The 22,267-nt window shown below is 39.1% G+C and overlaps 1 protein-coding gene across 1 annotated transcript in view; it reads right to left on the bottom strand.

Annotated features, from left to right (window-relative positions):
• Positions 1-3,443: 3,443 nt before the first annotated feature.
• The window catches only part of SLC9A2 (solute carrier family 9 member A2), a 32,687-nt gene continuing 13,863 nt past the window's right edge, over positions 3,444-22,267 (bottom strand). The window contains exons 4-12 of the mRNA XM_032679316.1: positions 18,775-18,992; positions 17,147-17,349; positions 14,440-14,529; positions 13,112-13,182; positions 11,605-11,766; positions 10,933-11,029; positions 9,901-10,032; positions 7,958-8,048; positions 3,444-5,912 (exon numbers count right to left, since the gene is read on the bottom strand). Of these exons, the coding sequence (XP_032535207.1) occupies positions 5,542-5,912; positions 7,958-8,048; positions 9,901-10,032; positions 10,933-11,029; positions 11,605-11,766; positions 13,112-13,182; positions 14,440-14,529; positions 17,147-17,349; positions 18,775-18,992 (1,435 nt within the window). The 3' untranslated portion in view covers positions 3,444-5,541. The remainder of the gene's footprint in view (positions 5,913-7,957; positions 8,049-9,900; positions 10,033-10,932; positions 11,030-11,604; positions 11,767-13,111; positions 13,183-14,439; positions 14,530-17,146; positions 17,350-18,774; positions 18,993-22,267) is intronic.

The following is a 22,267-nucleotide window of genomic DNA, read 5'->3' on the forward strand; positions in this document are numbered from 1 at the left end:
GTGCTTCTCTCTCTGTGGGTCCACAGGTCCCTGGAGCCCTCTCCAGTGCAGGTTTCTCACAGGGTCATAGCCGCCTTTTGAGCATCCACGTGCTCCAGCATAGGGCTCCTTCACAGGCTGCAGGTGGATATCTGCTCCCCTGTGGACCTCCCTGGGCTGCAGGGGGACACCTGCTTCACCATGGTCTTCACCATGGGCTGCAGGGGAATCTCAGCTCTGGTGCCTGCAGCCCCTCTTCCCTCTCCTTCTTCACTGACCTCAAGGTCTGCAGAATGGTTTCACATATTCTCACTCCTCTCTGGCCACAATTACTTCTGCTCAATAACCTTTTTTTTTTCCTGTCTTAAATGTGTTATGCCAGAGTCCTTACTATCATCACTGATTGATGGCCTTGGCCAGCAGCGAGTCCATCTTGGACCCAGCTGGCATTGGCTCTGTTGGACATAGGGGAAGCTTCTGGCAGCTTCTCAGAGAAGCACCATTATAGCCACCCTGGTACTAGAACCTTGCAATGCAAACCCAATACACCAATTCTGCAGAATTCAGTTTCTTGTCTAGTTTTTTTTCCTCTAAATTTACTCAACACAGCACCATCACAAGGGTCACTACCATTCTCATTTTCTGAGAACAGGTTGACTATTGAGCAGCAATAAAACAGGGCAAGGGTTGCTTATGAACTGGTGTGCTTGTTACTTCAACCACTCTGTAGTGCCATCACATCCCTGCTGATGGGAACCTCTGTGGGTATATGGAGGTGCTGCCAGTCCCCATTTGGTTACGGGTGTTGTGGGATACTGTGAAGTAAATGATCCTTTATAACTTGGCGATTTGGCGTTTGAAAACCCAAGACTTGCCGGTGCTGTTATTGCTGTAATACTGAAGATTCATTCACAAAGAGCTGATCATGAATCTTGTAAGGGACTATATTGGAGCCCGAACTTTAAGAATCAAATGATTGTGAGTGGAGGTCAGAGTGCTTTTATAAAGGAAAGAGTGTAGAGCTTGCTTTAAAGGGAAGTCCTGAAAAATGTATGTGTTAACTTACCAAGAGAAATTAATCCAAAGTTCTAATTATTTTAAATCTCAGCATCAAAGAACTTTTTTCTGAAATGTGCTTCACAAATGTGTAATAGATGAAAAATAAATTAAGTAAACTGGAGTATTTAAAATTACTTTTCCTTTTTGTGGCAAAAAAAAATTATTTTGAAACAAAACCTGTGGCAATAAGGGTACTGTTGTAACAAATGACAAATTTAAACCTGAGCACATGAACCACTGAAGGTCACCAGAGCAGCCGTCTAACTACTGCCTTCCCTTCTGCAATTTTTGTCCCCCATATTCTGCCACATCTCACAGGATGAAAAGGTTTCCAAAGCATGTCAGTGCTGTGTGGGAGCCATATCAGGGTTTGCCATCTTGGGAAAGGAAAAATGCTAAACCAATCTCCCCCTGTTTAATAAATTGTCGGACCATCTAATAGATAGGCCAGGAGGGAGATGAAACTCTTTGACTTAAAAGTTTTAGGAGAGTCTTCTTAGCCATTCATACAACAGACAATGTCAAGCACAGCTGCAGGTTTATCTTGAAAGTAAAAGTTATATCATGATCTGCTAAAAAAGGGCTAAAAAAAGGACTGTTAGTCTTTCTACTAATCTGGATTTAAAAAGCACCTCAATCGGGTAGTCCATGATTTCTCTCTATACTGTGTCCTAAAGTAGTTCCTCCTTCTCATGCTTGGACTTGATACCCCCTCCTCCATGTTTTCTGGCCTGAGCCTCTGATCTATTGTTGGCATGGCTGGGACTGTGTATTGCAGATGTCATGTTTTATGCATATTTACAATATGCATAAGGATATTTTTATAGGATCAGAGCTCTTGCAGTGCAAAAAGCATTGCTCCAGCTAATTTCACAATCCTTCATCTTTTCTTCAGAGGCTGGGAAATGTTGGCAGAACTTGGAGAATTTTAGAAATGGCACATTTCTTGCAGCATCAGCTGATTCTGGAATTGGTGGACTTGGCAACTCTTCAGAAAGTTGGTGGAGGGTGAAGTGTGTTTGCTCCCAGAGAGCCCAAGATACTCTTCACAACAACAGGTATATTATTTTGGCAATTTTTTTAACTATGTTTTTCCATGTGATTTCTGTGTGGCATTAGTGGAGAAGGATATTCTAAAGTTTCTAAATTGTTAGGCAGCGCAGTTTTCTTTTGATGAACTGGTTTCAGTGAAGTTTGCATTATACTTTAGTACCAAGTAGGACAGCCCTTAAAATTTTGCCTTTCATGGCAAAATATTGTTTTTTCTTTCATAAATCTACCTAAAACGGATAACTGGATGTCTATCTACTCTAGCCCTTGCTATACCTACTTTCTGATCTATTTACTTTCAATTTATAGGCCTCTCAGCAGCTGAAGGGGGAAAGAAATGCTCAGAAAACCCTAATTCAGAGTGAAACATATATATTTTCCCTGAAACTGTAAAACTGAACTTGCTTCATCGAAAACACACTAAAATATTTATACTACAGAGTGTACTGGGTAGTCCATCTGTAAACAAAACATTTGTATGTGGCTTTGGCATGTTTCCCCATCACTGCTGAAGATGTGGTTTCCTGAAAAAGTGAGAAACGTCCCCAGTCAATACGTGACTTTGCCCATCAGATGGTGCTCGAGGACAGATTTATTGGGCACTTCATCTCCAGCAGACAAACTCTCATTGACACAAGATGAAGGAAGTGTCTCCTCTGCAAGTTCAAAAAGTGCTATCTAACTTGTTTTGACTCTGCAGGAAAAAAAAAAAAAAAAAGATATAAAAGGTAAACCTCTGACCCGAACAAGAGCAAGAGTTGAATGAGAAGGGTCACCTGTGACACTGACTCTGTCACCTGCTGCTGTCATTGCTACTGAATAAGAGAACACCCAGGAAATCAGTTTCCAGAGATGACAAGGGTCTGATTCAGCAGTAGCAGAACAGAGCCTGAAAAGGGTGGGAGGAGCAGGAGTGAGGAAGGCAGAGAGTACTTGCAAGGACACAGAGTCCCAGGAGATTTGCAATTCTGCTTCACAGTGTAACCATGCTGGAGATGTGCCTTGATGCTTGTATTCTGTGGATTCTAAAGTGGTTTGGAAAGGTAACAACATGCTACGATGTTTTGAAGCACCAAGAGTTTAAGACTATATTTCATAAAAACAACCTTCAATTTGATGTGCTTGTACTATGGGGCAACCACTTTAAGTACCAAGATCTGAGCATGCACGGCACTAATGGGCAACCAGCATAGCAGTAAGGCTCCTGAAACCTGCATTCATTATTTAAAATTGTGCTATAAAAAATAACGACCATTTGAAAAAAAAATAAAAAGCAGTTTTTCCCAGATAGAAGCCAAATGCTTGGTCATTACCAGCACATGGATGAGAAAACTCCACAGAGAGTAAACTAAATGTCTATGTGCAACATTTCACATTTATTTATTTTGTCCGATTTCAGATGGGCGTGATATAAAACACCTAATATAAGCATTCTGATCTGCAAGGAGGATGTCTCAAAACTGAAATCCAAACTCGAAGCTTTTTTCTTACTTAAACATGATCCCAATAATGCAGTGACAGAGCATTCACTGACAATTTTACTAATGAAACATACTTTCCTGTTGAAAGACAAATTTAAATTTGTTTTTAAAACTTGCTGACTTTGTTTGAACCCAATTTTATTTCCAAACAAGAGATGATCATTAAAGGACAGGTAAGTATTGATTTCCACGAAAATCATTTGTTGAGAATAGCCATGAGCTTTTGACTGAGATTATAGCATTCACACAGCCATCCCTCTGCAGCTTAGACTTTGTATTTGCCACCCAGCAGAAACTTCCATAGCTGGAACAGAGGAAAAAAGAACAAAAGACCTGTGCCAAGGAATGAGCTTAGGAAGGTTTGATATTTCAAATACACACATGAAATAAATATTTTGGAAAAGCTGTTAGAAGAAGCAAAGACTTAAATCCCCATTTATCAACCCCACCCATAATCATTTGAAAGAAATCTACCCTGTGATTTTAAAAGAAAACTCTGATTTTTAATAGTTCTTTCAAAACAAGCTTAAATAATAAAAAAATTAATCGTATTGCCCACAGATTTAGAAATGTGCTAATGAAAGAGAACAGTTATGATTTCACAGTGTACATTCTTCAATGACAGTTATCAATGTTGTAACAAGTAGAATGATTTCTGCATTGTGCTGAAATGTGTATCTGTGGGAATGCAAGCTTAGTACGTAGATTAAGTGGGACAGAAAGTGCAAATTCCTGAGAGCTACAGGAGTATCATTTATTTTAATGCACCCTCCCTTCCCATATGCCTTCAAATGGCAGCCATTGACACTAGGATCAAGAAGTCCATGTTATTAAGGTGCACAGTGACTTCATCAGATTCCAGGGCCCCTCTCTGCTACTTTTCTGTAAAAACAAATTAGACGGAACATTTCTGTTCCTTGGAGTGCATAGCTCAGACAAAGAAAAGATTATCTTTCCTCTTTTATAGATGAGGAAACAAAAAGTAAAACAAGTTGACCAGGGTCACAAGCATGAGTGAGCAAGCTTTCTTGACTCTCAGTGGTCCCTGACTCAAACAGGAGACTGCTCTCTTTGTCTACGTGCAGTGCTCTGTAACTATTCTACTGCTGTATTTGCATTGCAACCAAGAAACTAAGGTGCAAAAAGCAATTTTGATTAAGAACATTATTTATCCACTTGAAGTTTTCTTTTTTTTAGGCCTTCTGGTGTCCCGCTAGTTGCTCTCAGCTCTTGCTGACATTAGTGAAAGCCAAGGTAATTCAGTTTTTCTTTGGTGATCCTTAGTACCTTTCAAAGGTAACATATTGCCAAAAATTCAGAAAGTAAAAATTCAAGCTATTCAGGTCTTGTCTCTGTTGCGAGTCTTTTATATAAGCCGTATTTGCAATTCTGCCCCTACAGCTTGTTCCTTCTCTTCTTCCTCTTTTTCTGCATCACAGGTCCTCGAACAAACTAGGCTTCAGGAATATATTTATTCTTCTTTAGAAGTCTATATGATAGGTGCATTGTGCAATTTTCAGTGTTACTCATACTAAAGCTCTGGTTAAAACAAGTATTATTGGTTATAAATAAAATATGAAATGATACGCTTTTTTTTTTAAGAATCCATTCATCACTGGACTTCCAACAATGATTTTCAATGGATAACTAGGTATTGAACTTCCATGACTTGGTTCCATGAGACAATAAGGCACATTTCCATACTATCTTAATAGTGGAAATAAATTAAATTCAAGCATTGCCATAAGTTATTTATAAAAGAGATGATTCTTTTTAATGTCTTCAGCTTTGCAATTGTTCCAGTATTCCTTTCACTTAGTTAAAGGCATTGACTTTACTCAAATGGAAGTGGTTAGACCCAAATTGAGGCTTGTTTGGTTATTTTAATGGATCCTGCAGTCTGATCAGATAGTGTAGAATTTTAATTCAGTATGTTCACGATTTATTAGCAATAGTTCTCTTTTGGCTGTGTTCAGTATGGCTGGTTCTCAGGCTTATTTCTCTGCCTTTCCCCTTGCGATGCCTGCCTAACTAATCGTGGTGGTGGCATAGGTCTTGCTGGCCCATGGTCTGCAGTCAGATCTTCCCTGCTCAAAGTGCCAAATCTTGGTCTTGTGAGCAGTGGCTGCCTGAACCCAATGGACGGCTGAGGCAAGGTGCTTGATTCCTGCTGCTCTCCTCGTCCATCCTGGCTTCCATCAACTTCATTCTTCCACTCCACCCTAAACTCAGGCAGTGGCCTCTGCTGTCTCAGTCTCTGGTCTCTCAAGATTTTCCCTGCTCTGGGTCTTAGATTGAGCACTGTAGTAGTGGCATCCAACTCAGAGTCACTGCTGTCACCCACTGTTAATTGAAAACAAAATTAAAATGTTAAGTGCAGAATATAACTGTTCCAGGAATATTCAAATAACAGCATACTGAGCATTAGTAGCCATAGAAAAAAGTTTCCCTCTATTTCCTAAATTTGGTGCTTTCTGATTAGACCCAATAACAACAGCCTCTTAACTCCACCAGTATAGAGGACAGATCTGACTTACAAACACCTCTCCCCTCAAAACTGGGATTTTTAGAAAGGCCTCACTCAGCTGCTCCTTGATTGCCAAGTGCCTCCTTGTTTAAATTGACATTTCCCCAGTTCTGGCTCTGAACATGGAAAACCTGTCTTTTTCTGAGGTACTTGGGGTCTATTCCTTGCTTATATCCAAGCAGGATACAAAAATTAGATTTCTTACCCTCATATCCCAAGAAATCTAAACTGAGAGGCATTTCCAGACCATAACATGTACAGAGGCTCTAGAAATATGACTGGAAAAGGAGCATCAATACTCTACCAAGCAAAGGATCTTTCAAGGTCATTGTATAGGTGGGAGGAAACATCCTATCCTTAATAGGAAACATCCTATGCCTGAATGTCAGACATGAAAGAAAATCCACAGGGCAAATCTTACAGGTTGCAAGTGGTGCAGACTATTTCTCCTGCTCACAGCAGGGTAGAAAATGGCCAAGGGAAAGCTGGCGTGATTGTTTAGGGAATGCTCATAGATGATCACTACCAGGTAAACCAAGCTGGAGATTGCCTGGAAGTGCACATATGCATATATTTCTTCTCAGCAGATTTCTTTAAAATGAATTAACATCTTCATCAAAACTTGCACATTTGAGTAATTTGATAATTATTTTAACAATAAGTTATGAATGCCTCTGATTTGTTCTTACACTTAAGTCAGAAATTATATTTTAAATATATCAAAGTAAAGAACTGTGTATTGTGCAACTGTCATAATAACAACTTCCATTAGGAGCCTTCATGTTATTTCTTTTAAAAAGGTGAAGAAGGAGTCAACAAAATATATGACCATGTAATTGTCCATTCACCCAGATAATTGTATATCAAGGAAGGTCTTCATCAGACTGTGTTTTCAGGCTTTTCCCCTCCTGAATATGTCAAATGATATATTTTTTGACAACTGAATAATCTGGAGGCACATTTCCTCTCTAATTCTAGATGACGGTAGGTGACCTCTGCAGACATAACTACAGAATAAAAGGCATCCTACATTCAGGAGAGCAAAGATATAATTATTAAAAGACAAAACCATACTCTACTGCTAAATTAACTGGGAAGAGCAGAAAACTAATTAGGGTGTAGATCAGGACATTTAGTAACTTTGCAGAGATTTAATCTTCCCAGTAAGAGATCTTGATGGTAGCTTGTCATAAAAGGAAATGCTCCTGAGCACGGTATAAGCATGGTAATGCAACCAGTAATAATCAAAACTAATACACAGAATTGGGCAAAGTTTTCGCATCTAATAGCTGTCTTCCTCCAGATTTTGTTTTTAATTTTTTTTGTTAGAATTCAAGAACTCCAATATAAAACATTTGTGAGTTTATGCGGGGGGGAGAAATTAACAATTCGTTTGTAACCCAGAGCATTTTGAGAAGTTCTTCATGAGAACAATAAACCACACCTCATGTTCTCATTCTCCTCTCTGGTTTGGTTCTCAGAGCAGTGTCCTCTACCCTGACCCCAGTGAGAAAAGAAACCATATAGCCTCACAATCCAAGAGGGATATCTGGACATTATGGAATAAAGGCAAGGAGAATGAGCCATAGCAGTGTTCCAGGTGCAGAAGTGTTTCAGGCTGCTGCTTGCTCACATGAGGAGATGTGCTGGGAGGACTATGCCACTGCAGAATAGGAAGTGAGAAAGCCCATAAAATGCTGCTGTCCAGGGCATTTCTCTGCACTCAAATTCCTGCTTTAGGACCCACTGCTTTTAATGCTCTAATATTCTGATTTCTCTAAATCATTCACGGAAAAACTTTCCTTCTATGTATGCAAAATGACTGCAGCACAGTAAGAGACAGCAGAAAATTTTTCATTACCTCTGGAAGACGTTTTATTTCTCACTCGTAGTTTCTCTGGGAGTTTAGTATTTTTAGGAAGTGAAAGGAATCTTTTTGTATTTGCAGCAGCCTGCATGTGAAGAAATACAAAAAATGTGAAGTTACTGCAGACTAGTGTACCTGCATAATGTGTGTTAAGATACACATCCGAGCTTGAACGGGTTTATGTAGCTAAAGGGCTGGGGAGTAGTTTGGTATTAGCTAATATGTGATCTTTTACTACACACTCAATGCTGATTGCTGTGCTAAGGCAAAGACTGTGTAATCTCAAACAGCTTAATCAAATGAAAGCCTAGTGATATGCCTCTGAAATCAGAGTTAATAAATATATGGTCTCTAACTTCAACCTTGTCTGTACATGTTTTCCTAAGGAAGGCAAACACTGCAAGCATGGCAATTCATGCAGCTCCATGTTAGAAACTTCTTATTAGTCAGCTGCAAAAATTTGATTGAGACTGAAGCTTGGGCACAAGAACTAATCTGTGTTCTGATTCTGCAAGTGCTTTATACATATAAATGACTTTATACAGTTGACTAGTCACACTGAAGTTGATGGGGAAGTTAGGAACTAGCGTGATCATTTACCAGTTCAGGGCATAAAATCCTTGTTTTCCTCAGAATAAGCTTTAAAGACCCAGGAAGCAGAGAACATCTCATACTTCCTGAAACATGAGAGGTACTTTCCAGGACAAGTTGCTTTTTTTAAAATTCAAGTTTCTCAAGGACATCCTTTCTTAAATTTGTTACAAAGATTTTTTAAAAATTTTATAGTCTAGCTCTCCTCTGATTGTACCATTCATTGTGGCACACTCAAAGCGAACCTGATAGGAAATGTATTTTCTGTGAGATATTTTTCCTCTTCGGGTTTTTCTTCTTTTCCTCTCTTTTCTCTTTTTCCTCTTCCCTCTGTGGTGGATTTATGTATGAATAATTATTTTTAAAATTACAGCCTGTGCTTTTTAAAAAGTTGTAAGTCCCCCTGTTTCTCGCCCTGACATAAAAATCATGATGAGTCTCCTCATTATTCCACCAAGAAATCATGTATTTGTATGACAGAGACAACATACATAATTGTGGTTGAGAGGGAAGAAATCATTCAGAAACAGTCTTATTGTCACAATTAACACCACAGCAGCCCTGGTAATGAGATACAGCAATTCTGGAGGCATTATTCCAGCCTCAGCTGATGGACAACTGTATCCATTAAGACAACAGTCACTAAGTATTCCTGTAACATGAAAATACATATTTATAGGATGGTTAATTTCCTTGATACCTGATATGATTTGGAGGATCAGCTTCCCTGCTGATTCAGCATTCTCCATTCAAATATGGTCAGAAGTTTACAGTGGGGGTATTGCAGGATTGCCTCAGAGAGCCAAATATTATCATGCCACAGCAGCTCTTGTAGGTAGAAGAGGTGTCCCTATTCTGTGTCAAAACCTGAAGTCCTGACTATATTTTATGACTACTACACCATTTTTCAAGTGAAGAGTTCACTCTGACTAACTCAATTAAAAGCTCTCTTTCCCATATTTTGGAGCATACTGTAAATAGTTTTTCTATTTTAAAGTAATTTTTACCTCAACTATCCACACATCATCAAAACACTCATAGAGAATACTGACCTTAGAAGTACATTGTGTACAGAGCCTGTTCAGCTTCTTTAAGATAAAATTATGTCATCAGATCCCATTTTCATATCACACTCTACAAGACTGAAGCTTTGCTGAAGTGGTCAACACAAATAAGGGCCCACAAATGTGTGCAACTCAAGGTGGAAGGGTGACATTATATGTATAGTTGTCTTCCAAATTCAGGATTTTTTTTTCTGCATGTCAGAAGATTTATTTTTTTTCTGCATGACAATTAGCTAAAAAGAACTGCTTTCTACATAAAAAAAAGAAATAAAATGCAAGTACCGGTCTTTCTCTTGACAGGCTGTTTGTTTTCCTCAGGCTCTCCCTGAGGCTGTGCCGGCGACGGATCAGAATTTCTTTGGCCTGCTTTTCGTTTGCATCTGCAGCCAGGCTATGTCGGTTGTAGGACATTGTCTGAAATACAAAAGCAGTGATCACAGCCTGAAAAGCATGATGACAAATGTGTTGAACTATATGAACAGGGCAAAACAGGCTTTTTGCTTTTAATGTTTTCATAAGCATCATAAATCCTTGTGAACAAAATCATATTGCAGATGATTAGGAACAAGAAGAGTAATTATGCCAGCACTTTTTTAGTCATCTGCTTCACCATCACTGGTTTCATTTGCTGCTTTGTTTTTTATTTAACCTGCTAATATTTATAATGAAAGAGAAAATGGAAAAAGCTGGCTTAATACAGTGTTCACCCCCACACTGTAGAAGCTCGGTCAGTATGTCAAGGACGCATATTTGAAAGTGATGAGTCACCTAAGGGGAAGTCATTTTTACCTCCAGCAAGCTGAAGCTTGCTCCATTTTTGAATGTTTTCCAAAGGCTCAGGCATTCAAACTACTTAGCCACAGGAGGGTAAATGTGAAATATCCTTTTGCTTTTAGTTCACTATTTTTCCAGCTCATCACCTCTGCTCTTAATACAAACAACTTCACAACTGTAGGCAAATAGGAAATCTAATCCCATATCAAGGAGTGACCAAAATATTGATATAAGTAGACAGTGTTGGGCTGAATTTGCACCTAAGATCCTATTTTAATACCATACATATATTGGAGGTAATATGACAAAAACATTAAGCTTTATCAGCAGTATAAGATCAAGTAAGCTATTTACACTAAGGAGTATGGATATGCTACTGTACATATGATAGGACATGGATTCAAGGCAACAGAGGTAAATAAGAGCATTAATTATTATTCTGTGGTAGAGCAGATGCACTAGCCCAAAGATATGTTAGGAAGATAATCAGCATATTCAAAGATCAGTGGGATATTTAAGAACGCAAAACTTCATCCTTACTCGATGTCGTATTTGGTAGAGATTCTTTGTTAATATTTCCCGCATGTTTTCCATTTCAGTGGGAGAAAGTGGCTTTATCTTTCCTTCATGATATTCACTTTTGTAAGATGAAAAAAAAAAAGTAGAGGAAAGAGAGAGAGAGAAAAAGATTGGGTTTGTATTTATGACCGGTAATTACATTTTAACTATTTCCTTTGTTAGAGCTGGAAACAACAGTTCAAAACAACTGAGGAACAGGTGAAAACGTAACATGGAGAAATGAAATCTTGATTTGAGTCAGCGGTAAGATGCAAAACTGAGTCTCCAAAATGTGATATAAATTACATTAAATTTTAAGTGTGATTTAGGTACTTTTCAAAATGCCCCTCAGGCTTCCCCTGTAGCTATTCTGAGCAGATGGGCAGGCACATGTTCAAGACCAGCTCCGTTCTAAAAGGCAAATCAATGTTCCAGTGAGCAGCTATCTTGGTAAAACTACAGATTCCAGAAGAGTACAGCTCACCAAGCGACCTACAGAGAAAATGGTCTTGTTTCACATCCTCTTACTGTTCTGGTGACATTCAGACACAAAGTGTCTTATGTCAAAGTGATTATACTGCCTACAGACCGGGCTGTGAAATAAATTATGGGACCCAGAGGAAACGCTTGGTCATCACAGTATCTCTTGCTTACCTGAGAGACCCCGATGAAGGGACCTTGCTTATCATTCCACTCTCTGCCATCTCGATGGCATGCTTGATTTCTAGCTTCTTGTATAAAGAAACGATGCTGGATTTAGGCTGGTTCTCGCGGATTAGAAGTCTTCGCAAGTATTTATTGTCAAACTTTTTAAACCTGTACATGAGGCAAACCAGCCCAACCAGTTAATTTTTACTGCGCATAGTTAAGAAAGCCAGTACGCTTTACATAATGCAACTTTAAAGGAGTTTATTCTCTGGGAATGTGTCTGTTCATATTAACAACCCATGCTAAGTAACATAAGAAAGCATTAATTTCATGTTTACTTCAGATAGATAGTTTTCAAATGTGTTTTTGTTAATATGGTAGCGGACAGTCTCCATAGCAGCAACTTTTAACTTTAAGGTATTCTGTGTTATTAGAAAATATTATTTTTAATTCTCCATTTTCCTCAAGACAAAGAGAACATTAAATATTTACTGTAATAACAAATAAAAGGTCTAAATTTGCACCGACTGCTTTTTCTTTGAAATTTTAGCCTGTTCTTGTAAAACTTTGGAAGTTCTCCCTTCCTTTAAAGTAACTGCGACCCTCTTGGTTGCTTACTGAAAAAATATTGGTTACAGAAGGGGGAATTTTGTTTGTCAGAGATCTCACACAGGCTGGAAGAGAATCAGGCTGAGTAAAGAAAAGTTGTATCCATGTCACACATCTGTCTGAGTTTCCCCCAAGTCATTTGGAGAGACCTCTCCTCAGCCCTTCCTCCTGGTGACATTCCTCTTTGTATAAAACACTTGAATTCTTCTTGGACCAGTGACTAGAAGGTGGGTGAGTGATGCCAATGCTTTGGGTCTAAAGAATTTATGTCATTTTAAAAGAGCGTGTTTCTGAGAAAAGGGAATTAGATCCAAACCAATGATGATGATGACTCAGCAGCTGAAATATGAATTATTCAGGTATTGCCAGGGGTAATCTTCTTCACCGACACTAAAGTCTTAAATAATACCATCAAGAACTGTGGAGTTGCCTGACATTAGGCACCTCATGCCTGCTACTGCCTTGATCTTTCTAGAGGAAGTCCAATAGTTTTTGTATGATTACCATCAAATAGGGAACTAACCTCTCACTTAACACTCCTAAGCCATACAATTTGCAGCAGGAGAGCTGGATGGGATGAAAGGCTCATCAGACACACAGGAAATTCTCTGCAATAGTCAGAAACAGGGAGAGGACATGCACACTCAGAAGTTACCATACTTTACCCTGGGATCAGAGGGTTGCCTTTCTTCTCAGTTGGAGATTTTGTTCTACCTGCTTGTGGTTTAGTAAAAAGACATTGTTCTGCTGCTTTTCCTCTGAAACCCACATGTTCTAAAAACAACCATCCGCTTTCAAGAATAAATGCTGAAAATTAAATATGATGCCCAACAGCATTTGTTTCTTGCTACTGAGCCATTTCAGCCTCTCCTGTATAACAAAGAGTTTTAAATGCCACTCTTACTTATCTCTCCAAAAGTTGTGACCCCAGTGTCCACACACATCTTCAATTCCAGTCTTCACATGGTCAAAGAACTAAAGGAAAACATTGGTTCATTACATAAACTTATAGACATCACTAGGCTTGCTCTTAGATATTAATAGTTTCCAACTTACTTTAAAACAGAAACATGTAGTCACAATTCAGGACAATGCTTCCATTTTACCAAATGCAGTTCAACCAAGCTCAGAGACAGAATCTGTTTTGTTCTCCTGGAGCTTCCTTAGCTCACAGCCCCCAAAGGACAGAAGTTAGTTGCTAATTTCCTCAATGTCAATCTTGATCAGCTTCTGCATGAAACTAAAGTTTTTTACCATATTTTCACTTATTTGAAATTCCTTAACCACTCTGTGCTATGCCTGGGAGACTTCCCCAGGCCTGACAGTGAAGCAGGTATGATTTTGTGGAGAAGAGAGTCTGAGTAGGAAGAAGCTTCCACGTCAGCACGAGCCCCTCAGGATGCACAGGACAGAACTGAGAGAGCCAACATCAGGTCCTGAGCTCCTCTTTTAGGGAACTGTTGTCTAGCCTCAACTTAAAGCACCCTGTTCACCTAATATTAGAAATACATTTTTCCTCAGTCTATTATGAATGATAAAAACTGAATCAGTTCAGCTGAGATCTCACTTGAGCCCAGAGGCAGCATGTTTGTTCTTAATTCAAGAACCATAGTAGAGGTCCCTCAGTAGGTGTCTCTCTAGATGCCTAGACTGACTTCTTTCCTAAATGTGGGCCTTACTATTCCTCATTTTTGAAATTTCAAACCACTTGCCATAGGCATGCTACAAGGAGAAATACATTCAAGTACATGCATGGCTAATAATCTGCAACAATTGGAGACACACACATAGCAAACACAAATCCATAAAAAGGCTGAGGATGTAAGAGTTAAGTAAGTTTAAGCATGTGTTTAAGAGAAATTTGCCTTTGTTTAATTAGATTAAGTCAAATGCAATACAATTAAATTGCCAAGGGTTTCCCAGTGTAGCTAAATTATAAAATAACATGTATCTTATGTGTGAAACAAACTACAGAAAATTAATTTACTTCAAGAGTTGACCTATTAAGAAAGTGAAGATTCCAAAATAATAATATGTAACAATAATTTCGGTAAATGCCAAAGGTTAAGTATAAGCTTTACGATTATTGTTCTTATAACAGCTATTAAAAAGAAATCTAGTACAGCACATGCCTCTCCATAATACTGTACGCTGAATCCTTGTCTTACTGACTGTGACTACGAATTTCATCTACCCAAGGGTTTCATCTATGATACTTAAGCTGCAACATACCCTATTATAAATTTCTTCACTGACAGCAGGCTGCTTTTTATTCGACCTTTTGACATCAAGAAACTCCACCAGTGGGCGAATTGTTATTCCCTGTGAAGAAAAAAAGAACACAACAACTATAAATGTGAATTCACTCTTTTGATTAGCAGGTATTGCACTTAGCTATGAAGCCCTTGTCAATACAGACTCCATTAAAGCAAGAGAAGGAAGGAAGGGGTTCTGCTCCCTAAAGCTAAGAAGTCCTAGAGGGTCAACCTAACACACCATATCAGGAATACACCATCTATCCCATCCATATGATTTTTAAACTTTTTTTTCCAGTTCTGTGTTAGAAAAACACTCACTTGTTTTCTGAATTAATAAACAGATTCCCCATGATTTCAAAATGGACATATAAAGTCCTCTTTTTTAGTGACTACTTCCAAAACAGGTAGTCAAAGATACGTCAACAGTAATACTAAAATTGCTCTTTAAGAGCATGACATTAAGGCTTTTTGTAAACATGCCTTGCCTGACTATTCTCAGAGAAATAACAAAAAGTTTTGGCTATCACAGAATGATATAATGGTTTTGAATAATTATTTGCGGAAGAATTGACATAATTTGTTTACCTGTATAGGTACAGTGGCACAGGGGAGAGGAATTAATCTTTTGTGGTGTTGAGATCAGTCCCTATTATCCCAGACAACCAGGTCACATTTCTTCTTGTAAATGAATCAAGTTTTATCTTAAAAGTAGTTAGGTTTCTTTGCCCCATTGCTCATAATGGAACACTCATCCTGAACCTTATTGTTCTGATAATTAGAAAGCTGCATCTTAATTGCATCATGGTCACTGTGTACCACTTTGTTCTTGTGCCAGCATTTGTCTTTTTAGTTTAAACTGTGTTCACTCCCTCGTGTAAACAGTAATTATAGTCCCTCTTCTCCTTCATTTTGCTAAGGCCAAGGCACACTGGTCTCTCTTCACGTGACAGACTTACCAGTCCTGTGGTCACTCCAGAACACAACATCATGCTCTGATGGAAACACCTGTATCAGTATGTCTTAAGATTAGATTTGACTTTCTTCTGTTCCCACTGCAGTGTTGACTTAAAATCTAGCCCATTACCAACTAGTACACCTGTGTCTTTTTCCCTTTCTAATTTTTTCCAAAGGTTCCCATTTCATAAGAGAAATTCCTAGTAAGAAAGTCCTAGCAAGAACATGTTTGCACTTTATTACTGTTCAATTTCATTCTGTTTCAATCATATTGGCCCTCAATTCTTTCTACAGGATACTTTTATCTCACTGTCACCCTAAGAACACTTTTCAAAGTCTGTCATCAAGAAACAATCAGCAACAAAAACTCCTACACTTATGTGCCATGGTCGATAACGAGAATATTAAAGAAAACCATCCTCAGGAACCATCCTCGAGGAATTCCATTAATATCATCTCATCAGCCTATTATCTGGCCAGGGTGGTTGAAAACTTGAGCAGGTGCCCAGAGAGGCTGGGGTATCTCAGTCCACAGAGATATTCAGAATTCAACTTGACACGGCCCTGAGTAACACGATCTAGCTTTGAAGGTGGCCTTGCTTTGGGCACAGTGTTAGACTAGAGACCTCCAGAAGTCCTTTCTGACCCAAAGGACCATAAGCTTCTATTTCCATTTATAGGAGAGACCGTCAGCTCCTTCCTCATTCACTTTACAGTCATCCTAATGTCAACCTAAACCTCAGTTTAACGAGTAGTTACACTAACAATCTCCTGTGTAGCCCCCTCCCCAATGATTTGCAATAATCCAGTCAGACTAGCTTACTCTAGAAAATAAATTGCCTTTTCAAAGAATAACATCAGGTTTTCCTTTGGTAAAACACATGGCATTTCACAACACATTCCATTTGTCTACAAATTTTAAATTATTCTACCCTTCAAAATCAGTTTTCACAGCTAAAGTCAACTAATGGACTCCACTTTTTCCTCTTTCTCAAGCATCAGCACAGATACTTCCTACTTCCCACAGCACCTTAATCCACACAAAAGGCAGGGTAAAAAACATATATATATATATTTTTCCCACAGATATGAAATTTCATTAATAGCCATTCACATCTCTCTCACTGCTCTAATGACTAGTCTGACATGCTTATTTGACAGACTTGGCTGCCTCTACACTTTCCAGATTTCAATCTCTTCCCTGTCTCTTGGCCACTCTTATCCAGGCCTCCAAGGCCAGCTGGTCATCAGAGACAAGTTCACATTCGTCTGCACACCTGGTGCTTTTGTAGGGATGTCCAGCTGGTTTACAGCATCACTTGCCAACACTCAAGACTCCAGTTCACCTGTCCGGGCCCTCAGTGTCTTCCTTTCCCTGCTCACTGTGCACTGTATCCAACACTGAACTCCCGAGTAAATGCACGAATTTAAACATTCTAAAAAAAGGAATTAGTGCTGGAGTTGTACCCAGAATATCTCTTCTCTCTCTTTCAACCTCACGAGGTCTTAAATACTTAATACTACTTATATGTTAGCATAAGTACTTAATATCAAGCATACTTTTGCTACCTGCTTGTGGTATGGATAGAATTTTTTTTTTAAACTATGACTATGGAGAATACCTTCAAATATGTTCTTTCCAGTAAGTTAGAACATTTGTTTGTCTACCCATTGATTATTTGTAACCTGTCTGAGAAAAAAGAAGCCCAGAAGATGAGAGGTACTACCTGAATGAAAACAGTAAAGAATATCACCACAATAACAGCAGTGATGAACAATTTCTTCCTGGGAAACACAGCAGGAGGAAGCAGAAATACAAGCGAAAAACAAATAGCTCCTCGGAGGCCTCCATAGGCAATAATAAATTGGTCCTTAAAAGTGAGAGGTATTGTCCGGAATACATTAATGATCTGAGTCAGAACAAAAACACCTGAGGGAAAAGAACATAAATACAAGGAGGAGGGAAAAAAAAAGGGAACTTAAATTACACAGAAATAGCCCATGATGATAATATTTGTTCAAAACCACTTTTATGTGTTTCTTACCTTTTATTTGCTTCTCCAATATATAATATTGAAGAAATGAAATATTACTTAGCGACTTGAGAACACCATGGCAGAATAATTACAAAAGCCTAGGGAGCATCATCTTAAACATATTTAGTGAGCTAACCACCTCAGGTCAGCTGAATTTATGACCTGAAGTAGCTAATTGATCTCCACAAGACAGCTATCTGCTGGATTCTGCACTTCTAGAACAGCAATAATTCTCTGTGTCAGTATAGACCAAGACTGCTAGTTGCTTTTTAATAGGATTTGAGGTGATTTTGAACATTTTGGCTTGTCACCTCCATTAATCTGTGCTTTGAACCCTGCAAACTCCTATTCACTCAATTTTACTCACACAGACAGAAAGGATGCAGGAGTGGGGATGGGGGAAGAAGATGCCAGTGCACGCTGCTGTACTGTAGGCAAAGGCTCCAGGGATGCGGCAGACTGAAGCAAAGGTATAAAGGCAGGTGAAGGGAGCAAGCATGGGGGGCAGGAGCTGGGCAGCAGTCAGGCTGCTTGGCTGCTTTTCAGCATAAGGTATTAATTGTGGGGTTGCAGGTGCAGCAGAAAAATAGCCCAGATTTCTGCTCTGGGAAGGAGACTTGGGAGCTGGAAATAAGGGTGCAGAGGCAGATCAGAGCATGAGTAACCTTTACACGTGGAAGGACTGAATCATTACAGATGAAGCTTGGGAGAAGAGCAAGTTTAAGACCCACAAGCCTGCCCTGCGCTTAGGTCTCCAGGTAAAAGAAAAACAGCTAGTACAGTAAACTCAGGAGGAATCAAGCTGTTTCATATATATAGATAGATAGATAGATAGATACACATTTATTTATTTATTATACCCCTCAACTTATATATATATATACACACTTAAACTTATATATATACATAAACTACAGCATTTCCTGTTTTGGTACTAATTATGCCAATGACTAGGAAAATCCTAAAGATAGTAAATATAAATTTAAAAAAACCCATAACTCTCAGCCTGTTTAGCTGCTGTACTACACCTAATTCTTTTAAGCAGAATTTGCTTATTTGTAAATAAATGTTTACTTAAATATATGTATTATGATTAACAAGCAGAGTGCCTCTCACTTTAGATGGGCAGGATCAGGGTAAAACTGATTTTTAGGTTCCATTTTGGGAGAAGGTGGAAACTGACCCTGCAATATAGGACATATTACAAATATTAATTCCATTCTACCATTCATGATGGGACTTTTAAGTTCTGGCATTCTCTATTTGACAAAACATTTCACTTGCAAAGAATACAGACCCATAGTCTAAGACTTGCTTACCCAGTGCCCTCCAGATTAAACAGAAAAGGAGGGTGAAGCTAACAAAGGCCCAGTTCCACTCATGGTTCTTCCCAACTGTAGACACTCCCATGAAGATGAAGATTAAGGTCTCACTGACACTGCTTAGCATCTTCATGAAATATTTTATTGTCGTATAGGATTTTTGAGAAACATTTTCCTCCACATATTTATTCATGGTCATGGCACAAGCTGTGATCCTGAAAGGCAAACATTATCCCATATTTCACTTGCTTTATTTTTTTTTAGCATCTTTCATATCTAAATAATATTATTCACTTTTCCATAGTTCCCTTTAAAATGCAAAGCATAACTTACTCCATAACCAATCTCAAATATGTAGGCTTGGTGAACCTACAATTTTGGGCACATGATGATTTTTTCTGCACTGTAGAGTTTTCTGAGAAGACATCAGTACACGGATACTTTTGTCACATACTAAATGCACATAATCCGTTCAGTGGTCACTCAGACTCCGTGTTTTGAAAGAGGTAGGGATGAGGAGAGACAGGGACAGCCCTAAAAAATGGGATTTGCTGCATCTATTGCTGCTGAGGGACATCAGACAGGATGGCAACTGCAGGGGCAGGGCAGGACTTCCCACCTTCCCTACCAGCAGTTGTCCCACCTCAGTGGCAGTGACAGTAGCCAGCTACTCTTTCCAGGCAAAGCAAGTAGCAAGGCTACAATTTGTTACCCTTCACCACTTTAGGCCACTACTTGCTTTGCCTGCACAAAGGGCTAAACAGGAGAAAAACACCACCAGAAATCATACAGGTGCTGTTGCACATTTAAAGCACCTACAAATGGATAAAATGGGCATCTCAGCTGCAACATGAGAGAAAAGGCTTACTGTAAGTACTCCTACATGTCCATTTTCTGTGTTAGTAAACAGAGTTTGTTAATCAGCAGAAACAGCAAAGAATGGTTTCACTTGCTCAGTATGGCTGTCCATGGTATAGGGATGGCTGAGAACCACTCAGATAAAAATTTACAAGTTTAAGGGCAGTTAGCAGAGCTGGCTGGAGGATAACCTCAAGGTGGTGTCTCAGTGTAGGGAAGCACAGTCTGAACAGTAATTATCAGGGTGGCAACTAAGGCCAGATACGTTGTGAAACAGCTGTCATTCCTGGTTCTACTGTCTAAAGCAAAAACATGTCTTCTCTGATTTCCCAGTTAAAAACATTATACATACCCATGTGTGGGTTCTCAGTCAAACCCTGTACCCTAAATCTAAACAGAGAGAGTGATGTGTATTTACATTGTCTTTCTGAATACAGCCCACGAGAACTTGTCCTACAGTTATTTATCCCAGTTCAACCAAGTTTTCAGTTTATAATTATTTGCCAACACAGGGAATATTTCTTCCCACTGAGATCTCTACACTTCTCTCTTTTGTAGAGGAGGATGGCAGGTTTGCTAGCATCTCTTTGGAAAAACGTGAACTCTCCCACGTTTTGTAGAGATCCCACTGCAGATCTCTGCACCCTCTCTACAGAGGGGGTTTGCTAGCATAACAGTACACCTAACCTGGCTTTCACCCTGCATTTTTGTCCACCTATATTTGGTGACAGAGAGGCCAACCTAGTCAGCACAAAATAATATGTCCACTGCCATGCAAAAACTAGCTCCAACCCTAAGCAAACTCCTAGGCTAAGGAAAGTCTCACTAAGACTATCCCAGACTCCCATCTGTATTTAGTACTTAAATAAATGCCTGCTCTCTCCTCATTGCCAGCTGATTTCACCATGGTCTTGAACAGAAAGATCCTCTATAGTCCACAAGCAGCATGCTGCCTGGGAAGCAGAACTCATCCTGGTTACACTGGATCCACTGTGGAAGACATAAAGTAGATTTCAGAAGCATGCAAGCTTCCTCCGTGAAACACCAGGTGGTTTAGATAACATTTCTAATTTGAGCATGTAGCTGGGACAAGAGAAGTCCTGCATTTTTGCCAGTACTGACAAACTGATGATGCTCTTCACAGCAGTTTTCCCTGTTCTAATCTTACAGTTGTCCAGACTAGGAACTTATAACAGATCCCACAAACATATGTGCCTGAGTATCTCAGGAAGAAAATGGTGAGGACCTGGACCATGCATGGAGTTTGTCCTGACAAGAAGCAGTGACTTGGTCAGGACATATACTCAAACCCAGAAGCTGTCAAAACACTCCCAGGTTCCTCGGTTTGCACATAGTTCCAGTGACCAACCTCTAAAGTACATGTGCAAATCTTCTCAAATATACTCTCGAATGTACTTAACACTTTGACCCTTCATAAGTCTCCTACTCAGTAGCAAACCAGCTCTCTACAAGCCACAGCCTGCACTGACAGACCTCAGGTTATGCCATGGGTTGTGACAGCTCTCTTGTGTGTGCACTGCTTATCTACAAAAGCATAACAAGTCTGATTCATCCTGGCTACCTCTCACTGATGATACACACAGTGGAGCTGGCAAGTGCAGGGGCAGCAAATGCAAAATAGCAAGAAGGCAGTGGGTGGGCTGCAAAAGAGCCACTTCCAGACCCACAGTCATTTCGGAGTCTCAAAGCAGCAGCTCAGTGCCCGGAAGCATTAGGGCTGTCAGATCTGCATCAAAGGCACAACAAAACACTCAGTACTATTTATTACCTTCTTAAAATAAATCATTTTCATGATTATAGTAATTTAGGAAAGCCCTGCAGCATGGAGAGCAGGGAAACAAGCTCTGGACAGGGTTTGTTTTTGGATCCTGAGGTAATGGAGACACTGTAAATAGATGTCTGATAAGAATCTGTCACCAGATTAATCAGGATCTTTGCAAACTGTAACTTAAAACACCTACCACACTTAAACACTAGAATTTAAAGGGACAACACTCTTATAATATTATTTTCAGTTACACTATGCATTCATTCAATTAGTGTCAAGTAACTGAGAAGTTGGTTCAATGTTAAAACAAATAGTGCTGTATACTATTTGTTACTCTTCAGGTAAGTAATATTCCACAGCTAATCACTGCTCATTTTGAATCTCTTCAGAGTACTTATTTACATTAGAAAAAACACCTCTTGAAGTCTCTTTTGTTTGAAAATTATAGGGGGATATAATGTTAGAATTTAATACATAATCAGTGTCTTTATGCAAGACTTTATGTACATTATTATACTATGTTCTTCACAAACTAAAATTTTACTGTCATGATAATCAAAGCCAAAACTTAGATGAGTTTTATTTTATGTTTCTCATTCACATACATTAATTCTGGCCTCCAATTTTGTGACCTGAGGCAGTTGCCTTGGTCAAGAAGGGGAAGGGAAAAGCAGTTAATTGAAATTAACCTGCAACATTCTGTACTTCTGAAGAATAAAAGTCTCCCTGTATAAACAGTACAGTTTCTGTCAGGACTGCAATAAACTAGGCCACCGGGTTCAATCCTCAAGTTTCCTTGACCTACTAAACTTAGTATCAATGTTTGTTCCTTTCAGCCTGCTA

This window comes from Chiroxiphia lanceolata, chromosome 2 (genome assembly GCF_009829145.1).
Source record: "Chiroxiphia lanceolata isolate bChiLan1 chromosome 2, bChiLan1.pri, whole genome shotgun sequence".
NCBI classification, from domain to species: Eukaryota; Metazoa; Chordata; class Aves; order Passeriformes; family Pipridae; genus Chiroxiphia; species Chiroxiphia lanceolata.